This window comes from Drosophila sechellia, chromosome 3R, assembly GCF_004382195.2.
Source record: "Drosophila sechellia strain sech25 chromosome 3R, ASM438219v1, whole genome shotgun sequence".
NCBI classification, from domain to species: domain Eukaryota; kingdom Metazoa; phylum Arthropoda; class Insecta; order Diptera; family Drosophilidae; genus Drosophila; species Drosophila sechellia.
Window position 1 is genome coordinate 8,793,978 of NC_045952.1, and position 22,182 is coordinate 8,816,159.

At 41.1% G+C, this 22,182-nt stretch overlaps 1 protein-coding gene across 3 annotated transcripts in view; it reads left to right on the plus strand.

The window, feature by feature from the left end:
• Positions 1-836: 836 nt before the first annotated feature.
• The window catches only part of LOC6619037 (serine-rich adhesin for platelets), a 42,235-nt gene continuing 20,889 nt past the window's right edge, over positions 837-22,182 (plus strand). For 2 of the 3 annotated variants that reach the window (XM_032721442.1, XM_032721443.1), the window contains exons 1-2: positions 837-1,412; positions 8,386-9,748. In XM_032721442.1, coding sequence (XP_032577333.1) covers positions 8,935-9,748 — 814 coding nt within the window. In that variant the 5' untranslated portion in view covers positions 837-1,412; positions 8,386-8,934. The remainder of the gene's footprint in view (positions 1,413-8,385; positions 9,749-22,182) is intronic. The other variant, XM_032721444.1, reaches the window with a different exon arrangement.

Below are 22,182 nucleotides of genomic sequence, written 5' to 3' on the forward strand. Positions count from 1 at the left end.
TGACTAGTGTATTTTATATTATAAGCAACATTGAATCCTACCTATAAGTTTCAAAGTTTTTTAAAGAACATTTGAGTTGAGCTTCAAGTTCGAAAGTAGTTCTTTTACTGAACGATACCACCTTGTAGCCTACATTGTGGCGCAAATTTCAGAATTTTCTGTTATATAGTTACCACGTAACCGTTTTAGATGCTTAGTGTACGAAAAAGTAGGCTTAATAAATGAATAAGATGACTACAGTTAACATTTACAATCGAAAAAAAATGTATAATTCAACAAATGCCACTATTTACAATAATTACCATAATGCATTACATCATTTGTATCATTGGTTAAAAAACAATAAATATACAAAAAATAAATTTATTCATATTTTGTATATATTTTTTCAATACAATGTTGAGCTAGTAACACAATAGTTTTTAACCACTCATTAAAATTAATAACTTATTCAGCTACAAAGTACAAATTAGCAACGAACGAAGTACAAATATTTTTTACCGGTATTTTTGATGCTAGCGCTAATGGATGAATCAAAGAGTTGACAGCGTTTCATTCACTTGAGCCGCAGTTTCGTCAGATCGGAAGGATGAATTGGGAATCACGGATAAATCCCATATTCACACCTAGGGGACCATCATTCACTACAGCTGACCATTCTTGGCGTTTACCTTTACTCGCCCACTACTTGCTCTCACTCTCTCCGTCTCCCTCCCGCCGCACCGCACCGCATCGCACTCTCTCTCTCGCGCTCGTTCCGTCGCAATCGTGCTCGGCGTGAACGCACGAAGCGTCGCCTCATCGACAGGGTCTTTTTGCTCATGGCTTCAGTCACTGACTAGCACGCTTGGAGAACACACAGTGAGCGGAGCGTCCGCAGTCGCAGTAGCACTCGAATTCCGCTTATCCGCATCCGCAGCGTTTTCGAATTTTTCAGACCAACCATTCGATCCGATCCGATCCATCTGGCACATCCTAACCATCTCTAATCGTAACCCCATCATCGTGATCGCGTCCGTAATCGCTCCGTTTTGGCGTAGTCGATGTTCCGGTTTTGTGTGCAATCGTTTGCAAAGGAGATCGAAACAATAATCTCGGCGGATAGGAAATTTGAAACACGAATATTCGTTTCGCAATCCTAGAGAGTCGTTACAATTTGAAAACCCCGCAAAAAAAAAAATGGTTTAAATGCGAGCAATTCGAAGATCGGAAAATATATAAAAATATATATATATATGATTTGTGCTGTGTTTGAAAAAGGAATATCAGAAAAAAATTATGAAAATGTTGAATTGTTGTTGCCGTAAGTTTTAAAGTGTGCAAAGTGCAACTCTCTGAAAATCAACGAAGAATACAACGCGTCCAAAAAAAGAATCGTAAAACTGAAAAAAGCAAACAAACATAAAAACAAGGTGCGTAATTTTCTGTTTCAACGCTGTTACATAAGTTCCTTTTTTTTAGTAAGTTTGTTGTTCCTCCCAAGCATTTGTTCGAATGTTGCAAAATATTTCTTTGGATTTCGCTCTTTGTTTTCGCTCTTTTCTTTCGGTCTTTGGACTTTCTTAATGAAAGTTTAAAGTTTGTCGAACGGAATAAAATATATGTTTTTCTGTATTATTAGATTTGATGTTTTGAAATGCTTAAGTTCATAAATAGTTTCAGTGTTCTTAAGTCGCGCAAAGATAAAATATTAAAAATATTTAGAACTGTGGCAATTTGTTTGGTAACTTTCTAAATAAATTAAAATCATTTTTCACTTGGCAGCGTGCCGATTAATAAGTGTATTTAAATGACCCACGAGGGACAGTAATTAAATGGCCAAATGTATAAATACGAAATAAATTGATTTCAACAAACAAATAGCAAAAACCTATTTTATATTAGTGGCATGCTAATTGAAATAATTTAGTTCATATTCGATTTGATTGATCAACACCTGTGCAAAATGATATTCACCTAAAACGTTATCTGATTGCATTTAACTATAAACAAATTAAATTTGATTTGCAGCCGAGTTTCGCCAAGTACTTTTCCGCATTTATCTGCCCCAAATAAACAATAGGTAAAACAAACAAAATGTAGCAAAATGTTGTTTTTTTTTGCCAACCGGTGAAAGCAAACGACCTTAGGAGAACCCACTCGAAATTCTTATAAATTTAATCACACGATCTTTGGGATTATTTATAGTTTTATTTTATTTGCAAAACGCATATACATTTGCGAATCTTTATCGCCGTCTTCAAATGTATCTGTATCTGCGTAACTGTGTATCTGCGAATTGTGCGTATCTCTATTTGCAAACGCACGCAGGCGCTTTTAATCTCATTTCGCCAACTTTTTCGCTATAAACTTTTTTTTCTGCTCACTCCGCGCGTGCACTTTGTGTCCTATAAATTGGCGGCGCTGACTATTATCTAACATTTGTGCGCTATTATCTAAGCTGGCTTGTTGTTCTTGCTCTTCCTGCGGCTGATTTGCGCTGCGTATCTGTATCTGTACTCTGTATCTGGGTGCGAATTTGCGTTATTGCCGCACGCTAGTGTGTGCGTCGGGTTCAACAACTGCTAATCACATGCCGGATCACAGTTTGGACAGCCGAGCGACAGACAAACTGCGAAATATGGGGATCGCGATAAAGAATCAACTGAATGAATTTCGGCTGTGTGGACTAGCGGGTGATATCCTTCAAAATTAATGGCAGCGAAGAGTGCTTAACTCAAATCAGTGCCATTATTTATAGAAGCTATTAACTATTTGGTATTTTGAGATTTTTTCGTGGCATTTTTCAAACTCATTTGGGGTGTAGGGAAAATATTTAAAATTTTGTTTATCTCCTTTTACTTACCTAGCATATATTTTCAATTGGTTTACAATTGTTTTTGCTAAAAGGGTTAATATTATAATAAAGTTAATACTAGTAATATTATCTTCTAATTCTAGTTGCATAACTTTTTAATTACCAAAAATAAGCAATAAAGCTCATACATTTATTAAACATAATTGAATCGTGCCTTTCAAATTGTATTTCCTTTGCCGTTAAAGTTCTCACGTCACAATTTCATCAACTAAAAAACAAATATCCCCCAAGGGCAAGGAAAATAATTGGCTAATTGTTTAGTACCGCTTACGAAACGTTTTCTGGCTACGTCAACAATTGAATAATTGAAATGCCCACCGTAAAATTTAGACATTGGGACATGAGTTTGTGCAGAAAAACCAATCGAAGTGATTAAATTGCATGGGCAGTCCCGAATTAATTGAAAAGGAAATTTATTTTTTGATAGTAAAAAGAGTTGAGTGTGGAATTTATGTTTTCATTGGCGTGTTTGCCTCGGACTTCAGATGTCATAAAGCCAGCCAATTATCAGGTTAAGTTCTGAAACGCGCGAGTTGGGTAACGTTTCGCTTGGGCCTGTGACACATTTACAAATTGTGCCTGATTGATGGGCAGTGGAGGCAAAGTTTGAAACACAACGATCATAATTCGTAGATAAAGCTTATCGCATGCAAAAGAAAAAAGTTTTACGGCCGTGCGTAAATAGTTTTGCGGTTTGTTTTCCTTTTTGGCCAAAAGTGGCGCATAACACTCGGAATATAAAGTCAACCGAAGTCGGCGAAAGAAGGCGGAAAATGCGGGAAACTCAGTAAAAAATGAAGCGTTTGTTTTAATGAAGCGTGAACACTAGACCACATAATGTGCGACATACATTTAGAGACGCACACACACGATCGCACATGGCAACAGCTTTAGGTACACCGCTCAGTTAAAAAGCGAGCAACAAAAAGTCAAAATGAAAACGAGAAAATCGTCGCGTATTTTACTCAGGTTGTTGTTCTTGTTGTTGTTTCTCTTTTTTGGCGGTTTTCCTTCTTTTATATATATATTTTTTTTTTTTTTTGGGTTGTTTAACGCATTTTAAAAATATCCTAGACGCAATTGTTGTTTTGTTGGCTGTCTGTTTGTCACATTACTAATACGTCGCGTTGTCTTTGATTTCGTCGTTTTCGGTTGGTTTTATTTTAAAACGACGGTTTTCCTTTTAATTTTCGCACGTAAAGTGCGTGACTTTTAATTAGACTACAATAAATGTGCGAAATTGTGTGGGAGATGAGTGTGTCAGTGGGCAGTGTGTTGGTGCAGGCAAGAGATACATTTTAAGTGAGATACATCGGTGCGAAGGTGACAGAAACCGACTTAAATTCCTAGGATACTTCCGCTTTTTAAAAAGAATATTAATAAACTTATAATTAAGCAAAAAATTTTAACAATTTGAAGACGGAAAAATGATTTGTTAACAATTTTTTTAAGGAACTCCTTTAAGCACTTCTTGTTGTGTTTGTCCATGTGTGCTTCCTATTATATGTAGATTATCTCTAGAAGTAACTTTCTCATTTTATTTTCTATATGGTGTCAATATATCTGGCGACCGATATTTGCTTTGTTGTTAGCATCGCCGCATGTGATTGAATCGAGGAATTGCTGTGCGGCGTGTGTGCGTGTATCTGTGATTGTGCCCTCGCCTGTCTCGTGCACTAAATATTTAAAATAGCAGCATCTTGAGAGGATTTTTCCCGCTGCCGCTGAGACTGCGGCAACCCAATTGCTTCCGGTTCAAATCGATTACACAAAAGCGCTGCCTTTGAGCGCTCAGGGTTCCACCGTACTTTTCTTTTCTACTTTTCCCTGGCGGCAGTGCTTTCCCCGCCGATTGTTGGCAAGTATCTAACAGTGATGCCTTCAAGTATCTTATGCCCGTTTCCATACGAATGAAGTGCACATCGATTAGTGCATTTGGCTGGCTGCCTGAGTTATGTTTCGGTATCTTTTTCATTTCCCCCGTTCGACGCTTTTCTTGTTTTTCCAAAGAAAATTAATTGTTTTGTAAACACGGGAGTTGGGTCGTGGGTCGGGGGCATGGGATCCAAAGAGAACCACATCAGCGACAATAATCTTCATCGAAATGCATCGGCTTGTTTGCATTCTGGTGGATAACATCTATAAGGCAGTTGTCAGGGAATGCCATCGCACATCAATCTTTCGCTAAGCATTCCATAATACAAACTAATACACGAATGTACAAACGTATGGAAACAAGTACTATATGTATATTTATTCTCGTTCAATCTTGTGACAAGTGTCAACACGACAATGAACGTCAGACACTTAACGGGGAAAATAAATACAAATTTATCTTCTCGTGAACTAAAATTTCATTGTTAAGCCCATATATCTTTGCACATTTCTTGAATTCTTTTCGCTTTTAACGTGGCATTGAAATACTTTTTTTAATAGTGGGCAAAATAATTAACTTAAAGTGTTGTTGCAGCGCACAACATTGTTTCGTCTACTTGTGGGCCTAATTTATTTTATTGCCCAAACTAAAGTTGGGCAAAAACCATAACCACAAGCCATGAATAAATTGCACATGTAAGTGAAGAGTCTGGGAATTTGTGGTTTTGGCACTGTTTGTTACTGCCAACCGCAAGAAGAATGAGATACGACATTGCTAAAGGGTTTTCTGGGTAATGGACTCGCGCAATAAATATCAGGAATTAGCTTCGCTTCTGAAAACAAACAAATAAATCTGAAGACAAATAAAATGAAATATATTAAAATTGCCAAAATACGAATATATATAATTAAAAACAGGAAACCTTCACTTCTAAATGCTTCAACCGGTTATCTTATATTCAATACACATAAAACATAAACTTTATGCTAATTTCATCTCGTATTTATTTTATTAGCCTATTTCAATTATTATTCACCTGTTACTATAAATTATTTAAAATTTTTCTGACCGGGCAAAATCATTTGCATATTAGCCAAAACCATAAAATGGTCTAAAAAATTTACATATGTCCGACATTGTAGCTTGTAATAAATGTCCAAAGAGCGTTTCTCGCCTTTGTCTTTATATTGGGGTAGCCAAGCGTCTGACATGAACTAATTCAGTTGCGCAGCTCGGCTTAGATTTATTGCCATCCAGGCGATCCGCCGAATACTTTCCAAATGCCACAAAGCCCATCTGTCAGCGCCGCCATTAAAACAGCGGCTAGCGCAAATGTCAAACGCATTTCAAACGCATAAGGGGCAGTAAGCCAAAAAAACAAAACATTTCAAATTTGCTAATCAGTTTGTGGAGCGACTGCCATTTCAGATCGATGACTAGACTCAGCTCCGATTTCAGTGGCTACCCAAAACCATGATATGGAAACCCACAGTTGGAGGCACTAATTTAAATATTTTACTGGACCTTTTGCTCTTCGACTTTGGTGACTTGTTGTCAAGCTGGAAAGATGCACAGACTATAACTATATCTATGTCTTATTCATCAGTCCAGATGCTATTCGCATGAACAATGGGATGGTTTAAAAAAGGTTTTTCGAGATTTCTTGGTATATTAATTTATACCGCATATTAAAATATTTGGAATAATTAAGCTCAACAATAATGTTTTAAAAAGACATTTTTTTTTTGTGTCCATTTTTTACTCGCAAATACCTCTATTACTCCCATTGTGCGCATTTAAGATCATTTTATTATAAAATTAATTCATTCGCTGACCAAAGACACCGCCAGACGACTCTGCTCATTCATTGCCATACACAGTTTCTTTGAGTTTTTTGACTTTGGTTGTTGCGGATTTTTTTAAAATTTGATTAGGCGACTGCCACCGAAGATTTCCACTTTAATTTGGGTTAAGCGATATTCAAGTCAATTTAGACTTTGATTTGATATTGCGTTTGATTTTATATGTATATATTTACTTATTATGTCCCTTTTGGTGAGTTAAGCTCACCGGGCAGAAACCACAAAAGATTTCATTATTTTTTTATTGCCCTCATAATTTGTTGAATTGTGGAGGCTTATAAATGACAGATGGCCGTACGAATCATAGGTGTTATTTGTATACTCCATCTACATATTTGGTATTTATTTTTCCCTCGCTATTTTTATAACTTTCGGCATGTGTCAAGACACGCTTCCCATTTTTGGGGGGGTTTTTATCTTTTTTGTCTTGCCGGTGATTTTGTGGTCGTTGAGGCTGGAACTTTTGTTGCCCTTACAGAATTCCTCATAAATTCTACTTCTGAAAAAAAAAAAAACATAAACAACACCTTGAGACCGACACCTTGCGGCTGGCTTGGCACACATTTCGCCTGTTGTGGCACGTATTCTTTTAATGCAGCGTCGTATTTGGGTGAAAGGCATTAAACCGGCGATGGCAAAGGTTTAAATTCATTTCTTTATCTGCTGAAGGATGATGAAAACCTGAAGAATTTTGCTGATTTTTATATTACACATATAATATTGGATTTCTCTGATTCATCGGATTGCGTTGGCCTCTTGTTTTTATAACTTTATAGCTCAGCTGGCATGCAAATGTCCGACTTTACGATCTGGAGGGCTCCATAACTGTTTGGAATGGTTTAGGTTTTTCAAAGCGAATATAAGAAAACTCATCTCAAAGTCAACGCATTGCATAACATTGCTGGCAGTTTGGACAGAAGGACGCAAAAGCAATTAACATGTTGATGGGACAGAATTTTGTGTTGCCTCTGGTGTCGCCAATTGGTTGTTGCTGCTCTTCCTGCTGTTTTTGTTGTTTATGGTAATTAAAACGGGGTGCACTTAAATGTTGCATAAAAAATGCCGCTGCGTAGGCATGCCTGGCTGAACACGTGCCAAAAAGACAGAAGTCGAGTGGAAGTGCAGCGGCAACGTCACTCAGCCGCCGCGTCGCCCTGCGCGTTTCTCATAGATACGTAGATGCACAGATACACGGATACTATTTGCCGGCGAAGTTAGTGCGTGATTATTTTCAAATTCGACACAGTTTTCTGAGCGAATTGTTTTTGTTGCCCATTTTATTTTTAAACAATTTGCCTGTCCGCCACTCTTGAAGTGGCTTTCCCTCTCACTCTCTCTTCGTTTGGGAAAGTCATTTTCGATGTTTTCACCGAGTTTTTCCTTTGCGTAACTGCTCCCTTTGGGCAGTTTTTATGTAACCTCTTGCCGATCACTTGTCGCCCATATAGATACAATTGTATCTTTGGCCCGTTGATAGACCGTTGGCTAAAATTAAACTGTGCCACTTTGTCGTTGTTCCTTTTATATAGGCGAACGCTAATTAAAATGTCAAAAATTGCGTTAAAAGCGCTTAGCTGAAGAATTTATGTACAATTTGGCTTCATCCAAATTTGTGTTGCAAATGCTTGCTGTGGAATTTTCAAAGCCAATTCTCGAAGGCCATAAATTTAAGGCTGAGCCAGTGAGTGTCACGTGTTGAGATAGTTTACGATGAAGATAATCTATTAGTTAATGACTTATACTCTGTCAATCATAATCATAATGTTACTACAACATTTTTTTCGTTGCAGCTCGTCAACTATGTTAGCCAACCGAAGTTGGGCCGCATAAACAAGCTGAGATTGCTTCATTCCTCGCTCCCCGACTAAACCGCGGGAATTTCTGACATGACAAGAAAGTCATTGGCGTTGATAAGATGCATTATCAGCGGGGAAGACGAAGATGAAGATCCGCAACAGCAACAGCAGCAATTGAAAAGTGTTGAACAAGTCTACGATATGATAACCTAATTTCCTGCCAGGAAAGAGGCGAAAAGATTTTAACGAAAATTTAAACGGGCTCACAGAGAGAGAGAGAGAGAGATACTTGCAAAGCGAAGCCAAGTCAGTGAAAAGAAAAGAAAAAACGTAATCGAAACGAAAGTAAGAAAAGATATATGAAAACGGGGCGTACATATGTTTCAACGACACCCGAGGGCGTGGCGCACGCCCAATAAACTGGCAAACAATCTATAAACAACTGTGAGACTACACAGCGATTTATACAGAAATTATAAACATTCGGACTCAGATTCCGAACCGGGCTCGAGAAACCCCTGTGAACCAAAGTGGTGATCTTTGATGCGAAGAAACCTGCGCTTGGACTGGAGGGCCCTGGCGCTGCTGGGCGCCCTCCTCTCGTTCATAATCGCCTGGCGGGGCCTTGTATCTGCGATGCCCCTTATGGCCATGGACAACAACCTGACAGACTCATCCGGATCCACATACTCATCCACATCCAGATCAAAATACAACAGCACGAACAATAGTAATCTGTTTAGTAATAGTTATCTACAAAGTGATCATAGTCGTAGTAGTTTAGTGCCGAGCGCAGTGAGTGAACGTAGTGTAAATCAACCCACAAATCAAAGTATTAATGCTGAATTTAATCAGAGCTTAAGCGCGCATCCAACTGCCATAACAAGCACAACGCAAACCCAAACTCAAACCCACATCCAATCCCAATACCCATCCCAGGCGGAGGATTCCGATCAGCTGGAGGAGCCGCTGGGATTCGTCATCTCAGCGATGCCGAGCGAGCATCTGGCGGTCCTGTCGCGTACCGAACGCAGCATTCGTCACCAGAATCAGCAGCAGCAGAAGAAGCACCATCATCATCACCAGCAACAGCAGCAGCAGCCAATGTCGCCCGCTGACAATAATTTCATTGGTTCGAAATCGAAAAGACTGAGCAACCCTAGAAGTAGTCTTAACATAAATAGCAGTAGCAGTAACACGCCCATCAGCAATCTGGACCGTAACGAACGCTCCACGGTGCCACAGTCCCACTTGGCGTGGACTTCGCGCAAGATCCAGCTGTACATCAAAAATCGCATCCTTCAGATCTTAAGGGATGGCGTTGTCAACGGAACCCAGGACGAGAATAGTGAATTCAGTAAGTAGAAAAGCCACGTGAATTATTACTTGAATTAAGAATTCGTTAGGTGACGAATTCATTACTTAAGTACATATGATTTTAATAATATATGATGTTCTGATTTAGAAGAACAATATAGTTTGCACTTCACTTCTAGATAGCTAACAAATTTGGTCTTCTAAATTGGGAGGTGCTAACCAATAGATTAGTTTCCATCTTCTCCAGATTTGGTTGCTAAAGATCTTTTATTTGATGAACTTCAAAGTGGACGCCACCCAACCTCCCACCCTCCCCATTACTCATCTTTTATTTCGGTTTGAATATGTTTTATGTTCAATTTCTTTGGGGGTTCCTTTGTTTGGTTTTTTGTTTCGAAGTTCGAACCACCCATTCCACCAATTTCCATATGAAAATTTAAAATATCAGAAATAATACAAGCCCACACTCGTCAGCCGAGGGATGTATATGTGTAAACACATCCGATCGTAGTCGATGTGCCCCACCCACATATGTGGAGCGCCTACAAGTTGAAAGTTCTCATAAAAGCTGCGTAACACGCACTGAGATCCGCCAAAGAAATCGTATTTTCCGCGCCTCTCGTCTGTTTATGTTGAGCATCATTAAGTTAGACACTTGATTTGGCAATGCCTGTGGCCCCCGGCTCTGTATTATTTGGCATATAAATTCTTTAGTGGGCTAAGGGCATAAATCTTGCCTTAATTAACCGCTCGCCCTGATTAGCCGGGCTCCCTGTGGGAAGTGAGTCAGTTTTTAGTCTGATGAAGATGATCATGAGATCAGCGCCTTTGGTACGCAGCATTTGCATAACTTTTGGGCCGCCAGTCGAATTAATTTACAGCTTCATTTTCATTGACTTCCCTCCAGTTGGCCAGCAATTTGCAGCACTGATAAACCAACCGAAAAACTTGTTGTACAACCCGATTCCGGTTTTCCGCTTATCGGAGCGAAGGCATCATCGCCATTGAGGAACATCATCGTGAGCTTCCAAGATGCCGCATAGATAGCGGGGATTTTGTTTCGCCGGGGTACAAATTTTTTTAATTCACCACCGCGCTTGTACTTTACATATCTGCCGGTACCTGCCTCAGGTGTTAATTTGATTTTGATCAGGCGGCGATATTGCGAGTGGAGTGCGATAAGATTGAAATTGCCGTCTTTGGGAGCTTTTCAGAGATGTTAGGGTTGGGAATGATTTTTATGGTCAAGCAGCATGGGGAAATGCTGCGAGGTTTCTCCTCTAGTCGTTGTGGGTGCTCTCACCCTCGAACTTGGGACTTTCACAAGCCAAATCAGTGGCAACTAACCAAGCAATTTGTGTTTATTAGTGACTGAGTGAGTCTTTTATGGGCTGTAAATTGTACAAAGTGCTCCGAAAATCACGTCTCCGGATATGGTGCTGAACTTCGGTTGAAGTAGTAAAGCTTTATCGCCCAGAATAAACTTCTTTCGCACTTGATATTGTATGATGGTGACACCATGAACATACAGCAATATGTATCTTTAAAATAACGTCTAATGATTAATTCTTATGTTGACTGAAAAGTATAGGGAATGAAGCTGCAAGAAGAATAATATCTTTTAATATACTTTTAATATAATATTTAAAAATTATTATTAATCGCTGGAAAACGCTAAGCCATCAGGCAGTGGCAACTGCTTCGAATTAAAGCTGTCCAAACAAAATGAAAAGTGTCAAATATTGTGCATTTTCCACTCTGTCAGCTGGCAACCTCAGCGGCACCTCGCGGGGCTCATCAACCAGTTGACCTCCAAAAGTCAAGTGAAGCTCAACGCCAGTTGCAGTTGCTGCTCACAAATTGCAGCAGCGGATAACGGTGTCCGAGCCTGAACTCAACCGAGTCCGAGTCCAGGTCCAAGTCCAAGTCCGGGGTTCGGTGAAAAAAAAACCTTTGCACGGGGGGCGTGCATACCATATTTTCAAGATGATATATGGAGAGTACTTGGCCCGGCGGCCAGGCGGCAATTATGCGACTGATTTAGTGCGTGGACCGAGGTGTGAAGTTGAGTGAAGCCCAAGTCATACCGAGATCCCAGAAGACACAACTGGAGTCGGTGGATGCTAAAAGCTTCCGACAGCATCTCTTTTGATAACTTAATTTACGGCACGTCTTTCGGTCGGTGAAGTTGATGAAGTTGCTCCGACAGTTTGGCCAACATTGCATCGATCCAACTGCAGTTACTTTCACTGTCACTTGCCTCTTGACTCCAGCGTGTTAATTGTCTTTATAAATAAAAAATCTTCTATATTATTATATATTTTTTGAATTTTTTTCGTGCAAGCCTTTAGCTCTGTGGGGCGTTCTAGACTTGACACACAAAGTCATTGTCCCATGTTTAGTGCGTAAAAAAAATCAACAAACGATGTCTTTGACGCGCTCTTTTTGTGGGAAAGTGAACTCGTTAAAATTGCTTACCCATCCATAACGAATTTCTCAATTAAAGATCGGTTTCCAACTTTTAAGAGTTTTTTTTTGTATGGCCAGCCTAGAATTTTTTATGTAAATTTAGATAATTGCATCAATTTGAATCCCCCGAGATCATGATAAATAGATTCGGCACGGCAATCGGGCATGAAAAGAAAAAAGGAAATTTCAACACAGTTAATTCTTAAGTATACCAAATGGCCGGACTATTATATCACTTTCGGCACATAATACGATAAATTAATTTTACACAAACATTTCGCCCCTGGCTACGTCACGGATCCAAAGCAATCTACTGAGCGATCTCACTCGGCTAGACGGCGGCCAAAAATTTATTGTTGGAATTTTCAGATTGGACAAATTAGGAGAGGAAACGGAATGGAAGTGCATATTTTGGGAAAGCCTAACCGAATATTAAATACACTACTGAGAACTGAAATGGGGAAATTATTTGGCCTAACATAAAATTTGCAGCCAAGATAAAGTATATTAATTAGTATACGAAGAAGTATAATATGTAAAGATATAGCTTAGATCATCATCGATAAATCTTAATAATTTATAAAGGCACTTAAGCAAATATGGGATGTTTTTAAATGTTTTTATATTACACTTTTAATCATAATAAAAAGTACAAACTTATACCTATCTGCTGCATATAAAACAAATACATATATTTCCCGTGGACTTTTCCATCTGCCGCTTTATGAAAAGTATTTGGAGATTTTCCGATTTTCGGTGTATATATCTGCGTGTAAGTGAGTGGGTGGCGGGCAGATGAGGAGACAACACTTGACAAGCTATTGTCAGCGATGTGGCTCATCATCAGTCAGCAGTGGCAGCAGTGGCACCGGTGGTGTCAGTGGTGCTGGTGGTGCTGGTGGTGCCGGTAGTGGTGCTGATTTATGCGCCGGGCAGCATGAGGACTTGAAAATACCGCGAAAGTGTTTTGTTTTAGATAAGATTATGTCGCAGAGTTCTCTGGGCAACCAAAGAGGGACGGCAAATGGGCGAGCGGACGACGCAATATGTCAAATGGATTTGCCAGCGAAAGCGGCGTGGGCTAAACTTTTGGATGGAGGAGCTCTTCCTCGGCAAATGTTTTTCCGGCAGCCGCTCGACTTTTCGGCTATATTTTTAGCCAGGTGGCAATGAACTGTTTCGTTTTGGTCTTTGGTCTCCACCCCTCTCCACTTGGCGGTTACATAAAAAGGTCTAGGCCAGATAAGTTGGTCAAAAGCACAAAAAGACATTACCTCTACCCCGCCTGCATTGACAATATTGTTAAATTATGCGTAAATTCGTAAGACCGAAAACATTTTGTAAAACGGCCCCCGAAGTCGTCGATGGTTTATGAAGCTGGTCCGCTATATAAATTACAATGATTAATGACATTTTGCACGCAGTTCTCGGCAGCTGTTGCTGCCGTGGTTATTGGCGTTGTTTTACAATCATTTTTACGGTCAATTCATTTTCACCCAGGTCGATTCACATTCAGGTCCAACCAGCTGATATTCCAGCGGTGCCCGATGGCACAGAAAACCACTCGAAACATAACCATATTTTTGGCAATGAATTAACATCGAAGGCTGCAAGGGAAAATGGGGCGTATGAGTAATATGATAATATAACTCGCATTTAACATTAAGCCATGGGGTCAATGTAGTTACTTTTTTAATCAATTTTAATAGTAATTGGAAACATATTTATATGTTTCTTGAAACATTAATAGGCTCTTGTGGAATACTAGTCTAATTTATATTTACAACTTTGTTTTTAGGTCTATTTAGTGAATTAGTTTTCTAGACCAAATATTCAAATGCATATTCTTTTCAATGCATTATATTTGCAAGACTTTCTAAAACTTTGCATACAGTCATATGTTCTCTTCACTTTTAGTAGAGTTTCCTTGCATTTCGCTCGTTCGCATAGCAGAGCGATAATTTAACCGGATACGTACTCGTCTATATAGACATTTCCATACCGACACGTTCATGGTCATTTGAGTCGTAAATCTGTGGGCGCATACATGCATTTCGCGGAGTTGGAAAAATTTGGGTTGGCACGAAATCGGATGGGTATCCAAAAAGCGGTCAACTTCACAGAGGCCCATGAACAAGTGGTAAACAGTCAAAACACGGCCACCTACAAGTTGCAATAAAACAGGAAAAACCCCAAAAGCTGAAACTGGATCAATTTATTAATGCACTTTGCGTTGGCGATGCAAATGCACTTTTTTACACGATTTTCCCCTGCAACTCGAAGCCTTTTTAGCCAACCGGATTTCGTGCAAATCAAGTGATTAATTTGAACCGAAATTGCTCACCGATAGCGCAGATAATTTGCCTCATTGCTCAACACCTAAAGTTGGAGTCAATCGCAATATATATATTTGTATCTCGGGAAAATTCTTCGGGCGCCAAGAAAAGATATTCCCCCACCACGAAGTTCAACAATCGTAAATATCATATCTGAAAGCTTAAGTATGTTATCTGTGCAATTGCCCCATAAATGTTTCGACCTAAGTGTGTCACCTACTCTGCGACTAAGTAGGTCTCTAGTAGTGCCCCCGGGGATTATAAATTAATTGCACTCTAATTGCCAATTGCCAGTGGTATCGTAAATCTAAAGTCGAGTAAAGTAAAAGTGAGCGCACCGATAGAAGTTGATAAGAAAGTGTTGGGCATCAAGGAGTTCCGAGAATTATTTGAGCAAACTGCAGTTACACCTTCAAAATATCTGGCACTTACACACAGCGAAAGATTTCCAAAAGATTTGAGAAATTGTTGTTTACTCAAGCCAAACATTTGGGTTGGAAAAAGCGAAAGTTCTGCCTTTCTTTATGGGTGTTGAGTGATATTGATTGAAAGCGAAATTTACGGATGGGCTTGGGAAATTATAGTTTGATTTCCTGTAATCAAGTGGTAAATCTTTGAAGTGAGTCATTGATCGGTCTGAACTTCCTTGCCCAACAAAATTATTGCTGAAAACAATTTGCTAGCGACAATTTGCCGACTTGTAAATGACATATTAATGATCGTTTCAGACCCACAACAACCGCACACGCGCTCAAAATAACAAAATTTCAATTTGCAGGAGGCGTTTGCTCGTTATGAATCCGGTTTAAACGAAAGCCGTCTCTCCTGGGGATCGGATTGGGTTGGATTGGCTGGGATTGGATACACCTTCTCCTCGAATATGTTCGCACTTAATAGCTCAAGTTTACAGAGCCAATCGACAAATTGAGGCACTAATATGCCCGGCCAAGCAATTTTCGGGGAGCTGAACACATTTTTGCATGCAAAAAGCGTGCAGCAGTCCCCCCTTTTTCCCCCATTTCTATTTAATATGCGCGACTATGGACGGCAGTAAATGTGGAAGGCGGTCGTCGGTCTGGAGACCCGCGTGCCTTGGATCCCGCTCCATATTAGCTATTTTAGCTACTGGAAGCGGGTTAAGTGCGTGTGCAATTTGCGTAGATAAAACGCGGCTTCAGAGACCCGTTTGTGTCTCAAACAAAAAAGCAACGAAAAATTCAACTTGAAAATGACTTCCGTTGGAGAAGTGAAAAGCGAATAGCGGCTAATGCTGGCCGCGCATCTTGCAGATACATTCTGTGATCAGTGCTCGTGTCTGCATCTTGCAAGTAGGAAGTGAACCCAATTGAGGTGATGACACACACACCGAGTCCCAGTGCGTTCTGATGTTGTGCAGTGTATACAAAATTCTAATGACCATGCTGGGGGTTTCAGGGGCACGGGGATGGGGCTGGTGTCTGGTGGCTGGAAGGGGTGGAGTTTGTCTGAGAGAAGGTCTGAGCATGCACTCGAAAAAATTGGGAATTATTATTATTATTACTTCAAACTAAACGAAGTTCAGAAGGCTGCTACAGAAATAGTCTTAATTTAATATTTATCGATCATATCCTGTTAGCTTGTATTCTTATTCATCTTTTGTTTTAGCATTGAATATCATTGAATAGACCCCTGTTTTTCCGTGAGTGTGGGCCAATGACTCGAATCCGTTTGCTGTGTATACACGCATTATTTAAACTAATTGACGCCGGCGGCATGAGTGCAAGGTGTGCGGGTTCCCCTGGCATCTGCCGCCCCCAATGCCCCACCCCGCCACATGATTTTCTCATTTTCCTCCACCTCCCCTATTACGGCCATGTGTGCAAAGGTGCAATTGGAAAAGTGTCAATTGTTTGGGCCGGTCGACGAGGGCAGCCGCGTCATCGCAGTCACTTCGCCGGCCAATTGATGGGCGTCAAAAGTGAACAATGAGTTTCAATTAGTATCTATGACTGCACGCTGGATTATCCAGGGCAATGAGGAAGTTTGTCTGGTTGAATGGGCAGCTGATTGAGCTGCCTGAACTGGCCCCAACTCGAAATTCTCCTGCTCTCCCAGAACGACATCACATTCAGCGCAGAATTCCTGCGGAAAGTGCTTCCGCATAGGTGGAAATTCTTTTGCATTTCATTCGTTTTCGCTCTCACATTGCGGCCCATTCATAGCCGAGCTAATAATTAACCAATTTGATTGCCCCGCCGATCATCAACGGATCGAACGGCTTTATGAGTCCACTTTCGTGGAAGATCAAACACTTTCCCCAGACAGCAAGAAATCGCTTCCGTAGCAGGTCAATTTTATGAGCGCCACTAAAGTGCATTGAGAAGTTTTAAGAGCTGCAATCTGTTTGTTTTCAATGGCATTTTTTTTGGCCAATAGAAGAACCGACTGGCCAGCAGCCTCAGTGGCTTCTTAACGAGCTTGCTAATTTGCCAAACAGCCGCCGGAGGACGGATATCTCCATGGTATGCCGCTTTATTTACAGCGGGCAAACAGAAGATCTGCGGAGGAGATCACGGATGAGTGGCTTCTTCTTTTGCCGGGTAATTGAAGTGGAGGATGGATGCTTGATTTTATGACCGGATTTAATGGCCAATGCAGTTGCAGTTGCATAATGAGGCGGGCTCCAGTGACCCAGTAACTCGAGTCCCCTGACATCGATGGGCTTTCCAAAAAGGGAAAATGAAAATGACCACCCACGTGGGCAGTCAGCCTGGGCTCACAGAGGCAGCGACAATAAATTTTAAACGTCCAATTTGCTGGGCCCCCGACAATTGAAAGTGCTCCACTGCCTGGGGGCCCAACAACTTGTTAACTTGTTCAACAGTTTTCTGTTGTCTCTTTTTCTTTCAGTTTTATATTTTCTGGTCTTGTTCTGGCTTTCTTCCTCGCGTCTCGATTACTTCACTTGATTGACCCATTTATAAGCCTCAGTTCGTGCATTTATGAATGATAATTTCGGAGGCTGGCAAAGGCCAGTTCCATTAGCATTCAACAATGTAAGTAATACGCGGAGCTACTGGCCTTTGCTTTGTTCGGCTCCCATCTCGCCCACTGGAATCGTGCCCGCCTAATTGACCATTCCACTAACCGAGTGGTGATATCGCATATCGGCCATAAAAATTGCTCAAACCCGGCCAATAGCCAGTGCATTAAATTTATGACCGTCGCCGCGGCCTTTGTTGCATTTTATTTTGACAGATTGTTGACAAATGTCACCGGGGTTCGTATTGTGGGGTGCCATGCTAATTACCTTTGCAACGTCTCTGACAGTCCGTGACAGTCCGCCCGACTACCGCCACCTCACTTCCACTCCCACTCCCACGCGATCTCGAGACCTCCAGACCAAGAGATCTCTCGGGGTGAGGTCCACAGACAGCGGTGATCTATGGGAAATGTCGCCGCTGGACTCGCGGACTCGAATTGTTGCCGAGTGCCAAATTAGCGCGCACCCACTTCCAGCCGATTGGATACGGATGGTAATGTATGTTATGTTTGGCCGCCTGGGAATGCGACGACTTTGGTGATCGGTCAATCTGGCCATAAATGTGTTGCAGCGGTGAATTAGTTATCTACACTGAACAAAACCAATTGAGCAAATTAATTCAACTTTTCAATATTTCACCATCATCATAAATTCCATTCCATATAATGGTAACACCATAGCTATTCGAATTTCCAAATGATCATTGGGTTGACAAGATTTATGGAAATGTTCCCATTTCTAGAATATTACATACGAGTCTGAAAATGTAATATCCAAACGGCGGCGGATTACGCTGTTAAGTGGCTGCACTGCTGCTCTCCAAATCCGGGGGGAATCCGCTGCACTTAATCATTGGGAAGGGGAACCACCGGGAAACGTCGCTGCTTGACACTAGCACGAGTCACAGCGCCAGCCCGCATCCAAAAAAAATTCTTCCATAATCAGTTCTAAACACTTTCATCTTTACAGAAATGTATCTTTGCATCCGCAGATAGCTGCCGTTGTAGCCGTGGGTGGCAGCTTCTATGTTGCAACACCGAATTCGATGTACTTACGGCATGATCAATTAAAGTATTAGTGTATTTTCTCTATTTGAGTTCGAGCGCCGTGGGTGTCGATTGAGGCAGTTGATCCGATAATCGACAACTGCACTTTGTTTGCCCTGATCTCGGGAGGGGATCCAGGTGCCGAAAGGTGGAGCATCCGTCATGAGGCTGCCTTTTAATTGCATGAAAATTCTCTGGTCGGCTACCGATTAGATACTGATCTTGGGGATTTTGGCCTAACGGGACCTTGATTAGATCCAATTGAATTCGATTCAACTCACCTCCGAATCGGATTTCCCCCCCGCCGCCCGCTCTCAATCCATGTTAGATACAATTTTGCTTTGATTGAGATTGAGCTTGAGATACAAGTTTGTCCAGTGAGTGGCGCCCCGTTCAACCTGTTGATTTGCCTATCAGGCCGCCGGCAGGCAGGCTTTCCACACCATTGCCACACAGTTGGCCAAAAGGAAAACTCACTGGGTCTGCCTATCTGCGGCATTACATCAGCGATCCGTCGATATTTACATACGTTCGTATACCGCCGGTCCAGCCTCCAAACTCAAATCTTCGCCGGCATTTGGCAGATTGATTTGCATCTCGGCGGTCTAATGAAGATAAATGCCCTCGGATTGGCCCGTGATCAATAGCTGGGCGGGCGGTCGCTCTCGCTTAATTGATAGCCAAAGATAAATGCATTAATTCACTGGGATTTACTTTCTTTCATTTAAGAGTCCAGAGTTCAGGGCGTGATTGTCAAATAGTTTACCTTGTCTGCCGCCTGACGTATGCGCATTTATTTGCTATTCGCTTGGGCATTTTGCGTAATTTTAATGGCTTTTTAATGCACATCACACAGCAAGTGTGTTTGTAAAATGTAACATTAGCAATATGTAATTAACAACTTGTCGATCAGGGTTTATGGGGAATATAAATTGATAGCATCCCCCAACTGTAGCTATTAATTAAAGTCAATTCCTCTATATTCTGATATTTAAAAACTTAAAAAAAATATATAAATACTTCATAAATCACTACAGCTAATCCATATCCAATTCAATGCCAATTGTTGGAATTCCTAACAAAATAAACACGAGAAACGTTTAAGTTTTCGCACCTGGCAGAGCCATGTGCTCCACATAATCTATGAGATCAGCGGGGAATCTCAGCATACCCGTTACTCCGGCCATTCAACAAAATTTGTTTCCCATGAAAAGTGATTTCGCGTTGACCACAAATCAGGGAAATCGGTGGCGATCACATGTGGGCTGGCCCAGCATCATCCAAGCCAAATCGATTCCAGGCCAGTTTGAAGATGCTAATAGAAAGAACCCAAAAAAGCGTTACATTTTTTCAAGGTGTGAAAATCGAAGGCAGCCGCGAGTGCCATCCATTTCAGCACTCTTTCTCGCCAATCGGCGACAAGAAATTGCAATTTAAATGCCATAAATTAAAAGGAAAAGCGAAGATAGAGTCCACAAGCCGCAGTACAGTGCGGTACATAAATAATGCCCTAGGGCAGAGGAATTGACGCGCCGCCTTGCAAGTGAAATGAAAATTGAAATCGTAACGCGGTCGCGAATTGAAGGCGGTTTTTATCGCTGAGCTGGAAATCGAGCCTGGCCTGCAAGTCGCCGACGGGGTGATAAATCTTTCTATTAGCCAAACTGCGGGCACGTAAGGAACAAGGGGATATACATACATATATATATATAAGGCCCCAAGGCACTGTTGGAGGAAATATCTTTTGGAAGCGCCGCCGACGAGACCGTTGAGGCGATTTTAATCGCGCCGCTGCATAATTTATAAATCCATTTTAATCAGCCAGTGCTCGGCAATTACTTTGTCTGCATTTAAATGGGGATGGGTAGAGTATAGGTATGGGTATGGGTGTGAGGATGCACTTGAGGATGCGACTTGAACTTGGCCCAGCGGGACAGGTGTTCCCGATCCAATGGCATCTGCTACGTGGCCTAGGTGTGTTAATCCCAGCTCTGCGATTGCGTAGTTTGCTCAGTGAGTTGTCTCCAGTTCAACTGGCCATGATAAATAGCCTGCAATTATGTCCATGTCATCGCTGTCTTCTCCGCCGGCGGATCCTCCTACTCCGGCAAGCTACTTCATTTTTTTTTTTGTTTGTAACCCCTCTTCGGGTTGCCAAATAGCGAAAAAAGTAAAAAATTTATGCTAATTGAATAAACACGCCGACACACAATCCGGCGCGAGAAAGCAACCCACAGTGGCCATAACCATATGTGTACTTAAAGTTATGCTCTGCACAAATTGACACTAATCGCTTGACTAAATAGCTGAAAAAACAAAGCGAAATGCGAGTAGCCACTAAGCTAGTGGCTTTAAAAGTGCGCGCGATTTTTTCCAAGAAAATTGTGCTAAGTATTTGGATCATTGAAAGTTGTTGCTGTTAGAATGGAAATGGCATGCAAATGATGGAAAAATTATTCATGAAAATTTTACAGATCTGTTATGCGAACATTAGCGTAAATTTGTTACGCTTATGGGGATTAAGTAACTGATAGTTGTAATAAAAATATAGTTAAAAATATATAGGATGTTACTAGTTACTATTTAATTCTTGCTTAAAAGTTTTTTTATTTTTTATATCGAATGATTCACTACTTTATGCGTTTTTCCAGCGTTTTTTCCTTGCGTCACCCACTTGCGATTTTCCTGATCGATTTCAATTGAATGGATATTGATCTTGGGAGTTTCTTGGCTCCGCGAACTGCACTAGGTCACTCAGTCACCCCGTCAATCGGCTGAGCAATCAAGCCATTCAACCGCCAAAGTTCAACTGGCTTTTGTGTGTTAGGAGCGTGCGCCTTGAATTGATTTCAATTTCTGTGCCGATCGCTTGCCTACTAACTTACTGAAAGGCCATTGATCTACGTTGGGGAAAATCAATGGAAAGACAGTGGAAAATGCATAAATAGAGAGTAGGCAGGGTCATTAACTGAGCGTTTTCAACTTGCATCGCAAATGGTTCGGCGGTCAAATTCATAAATCAGTTAGACAAGAATGCAGTTCTATCTGCGAGTACGAATCCGAAGTGCTGGGGGTATTTTGCAGATAAATTGATGATAGGCAGCTGGAGCGATCCATTGACTAATAGTGTTAGATTCAGCAATGGCCGATAAGCGTTTTGTTACGACACAACGCACCAGAAAGCACCAGGCCAATTGTCATCAATTATGTTGATTAATAGACGGCCCAAAGCGAAAACTTGTGTTAATAGTCGGTGCGTTAAGAGGGCGGCTCCTTTAGCCATACACGTTATAAATAAAATATGACTGCCTTATCGGCTATTGGCCCAAAACTTTTGCGATAGCGATCAGTCAGCTGACAACTTTTGATGGAATTTGCCTCGGATTTATTTTAGCAGGTCAGGCGAAGAGTATTAGTTTCAAGAAGTCGGAACCCTAAGCCTCTTTCTGCATTCTGATTTTGGAATTCTGAATTCCTCTGGTTAATGCTTTCCCACACACACAGTACTACTGATCAGCTTATCTGCATTTCCATTAGATAGTCAAACATATCGATGCCCCTCCCAAATAAAGTCAGCATAATTGATTTGTCTAATGCAGCA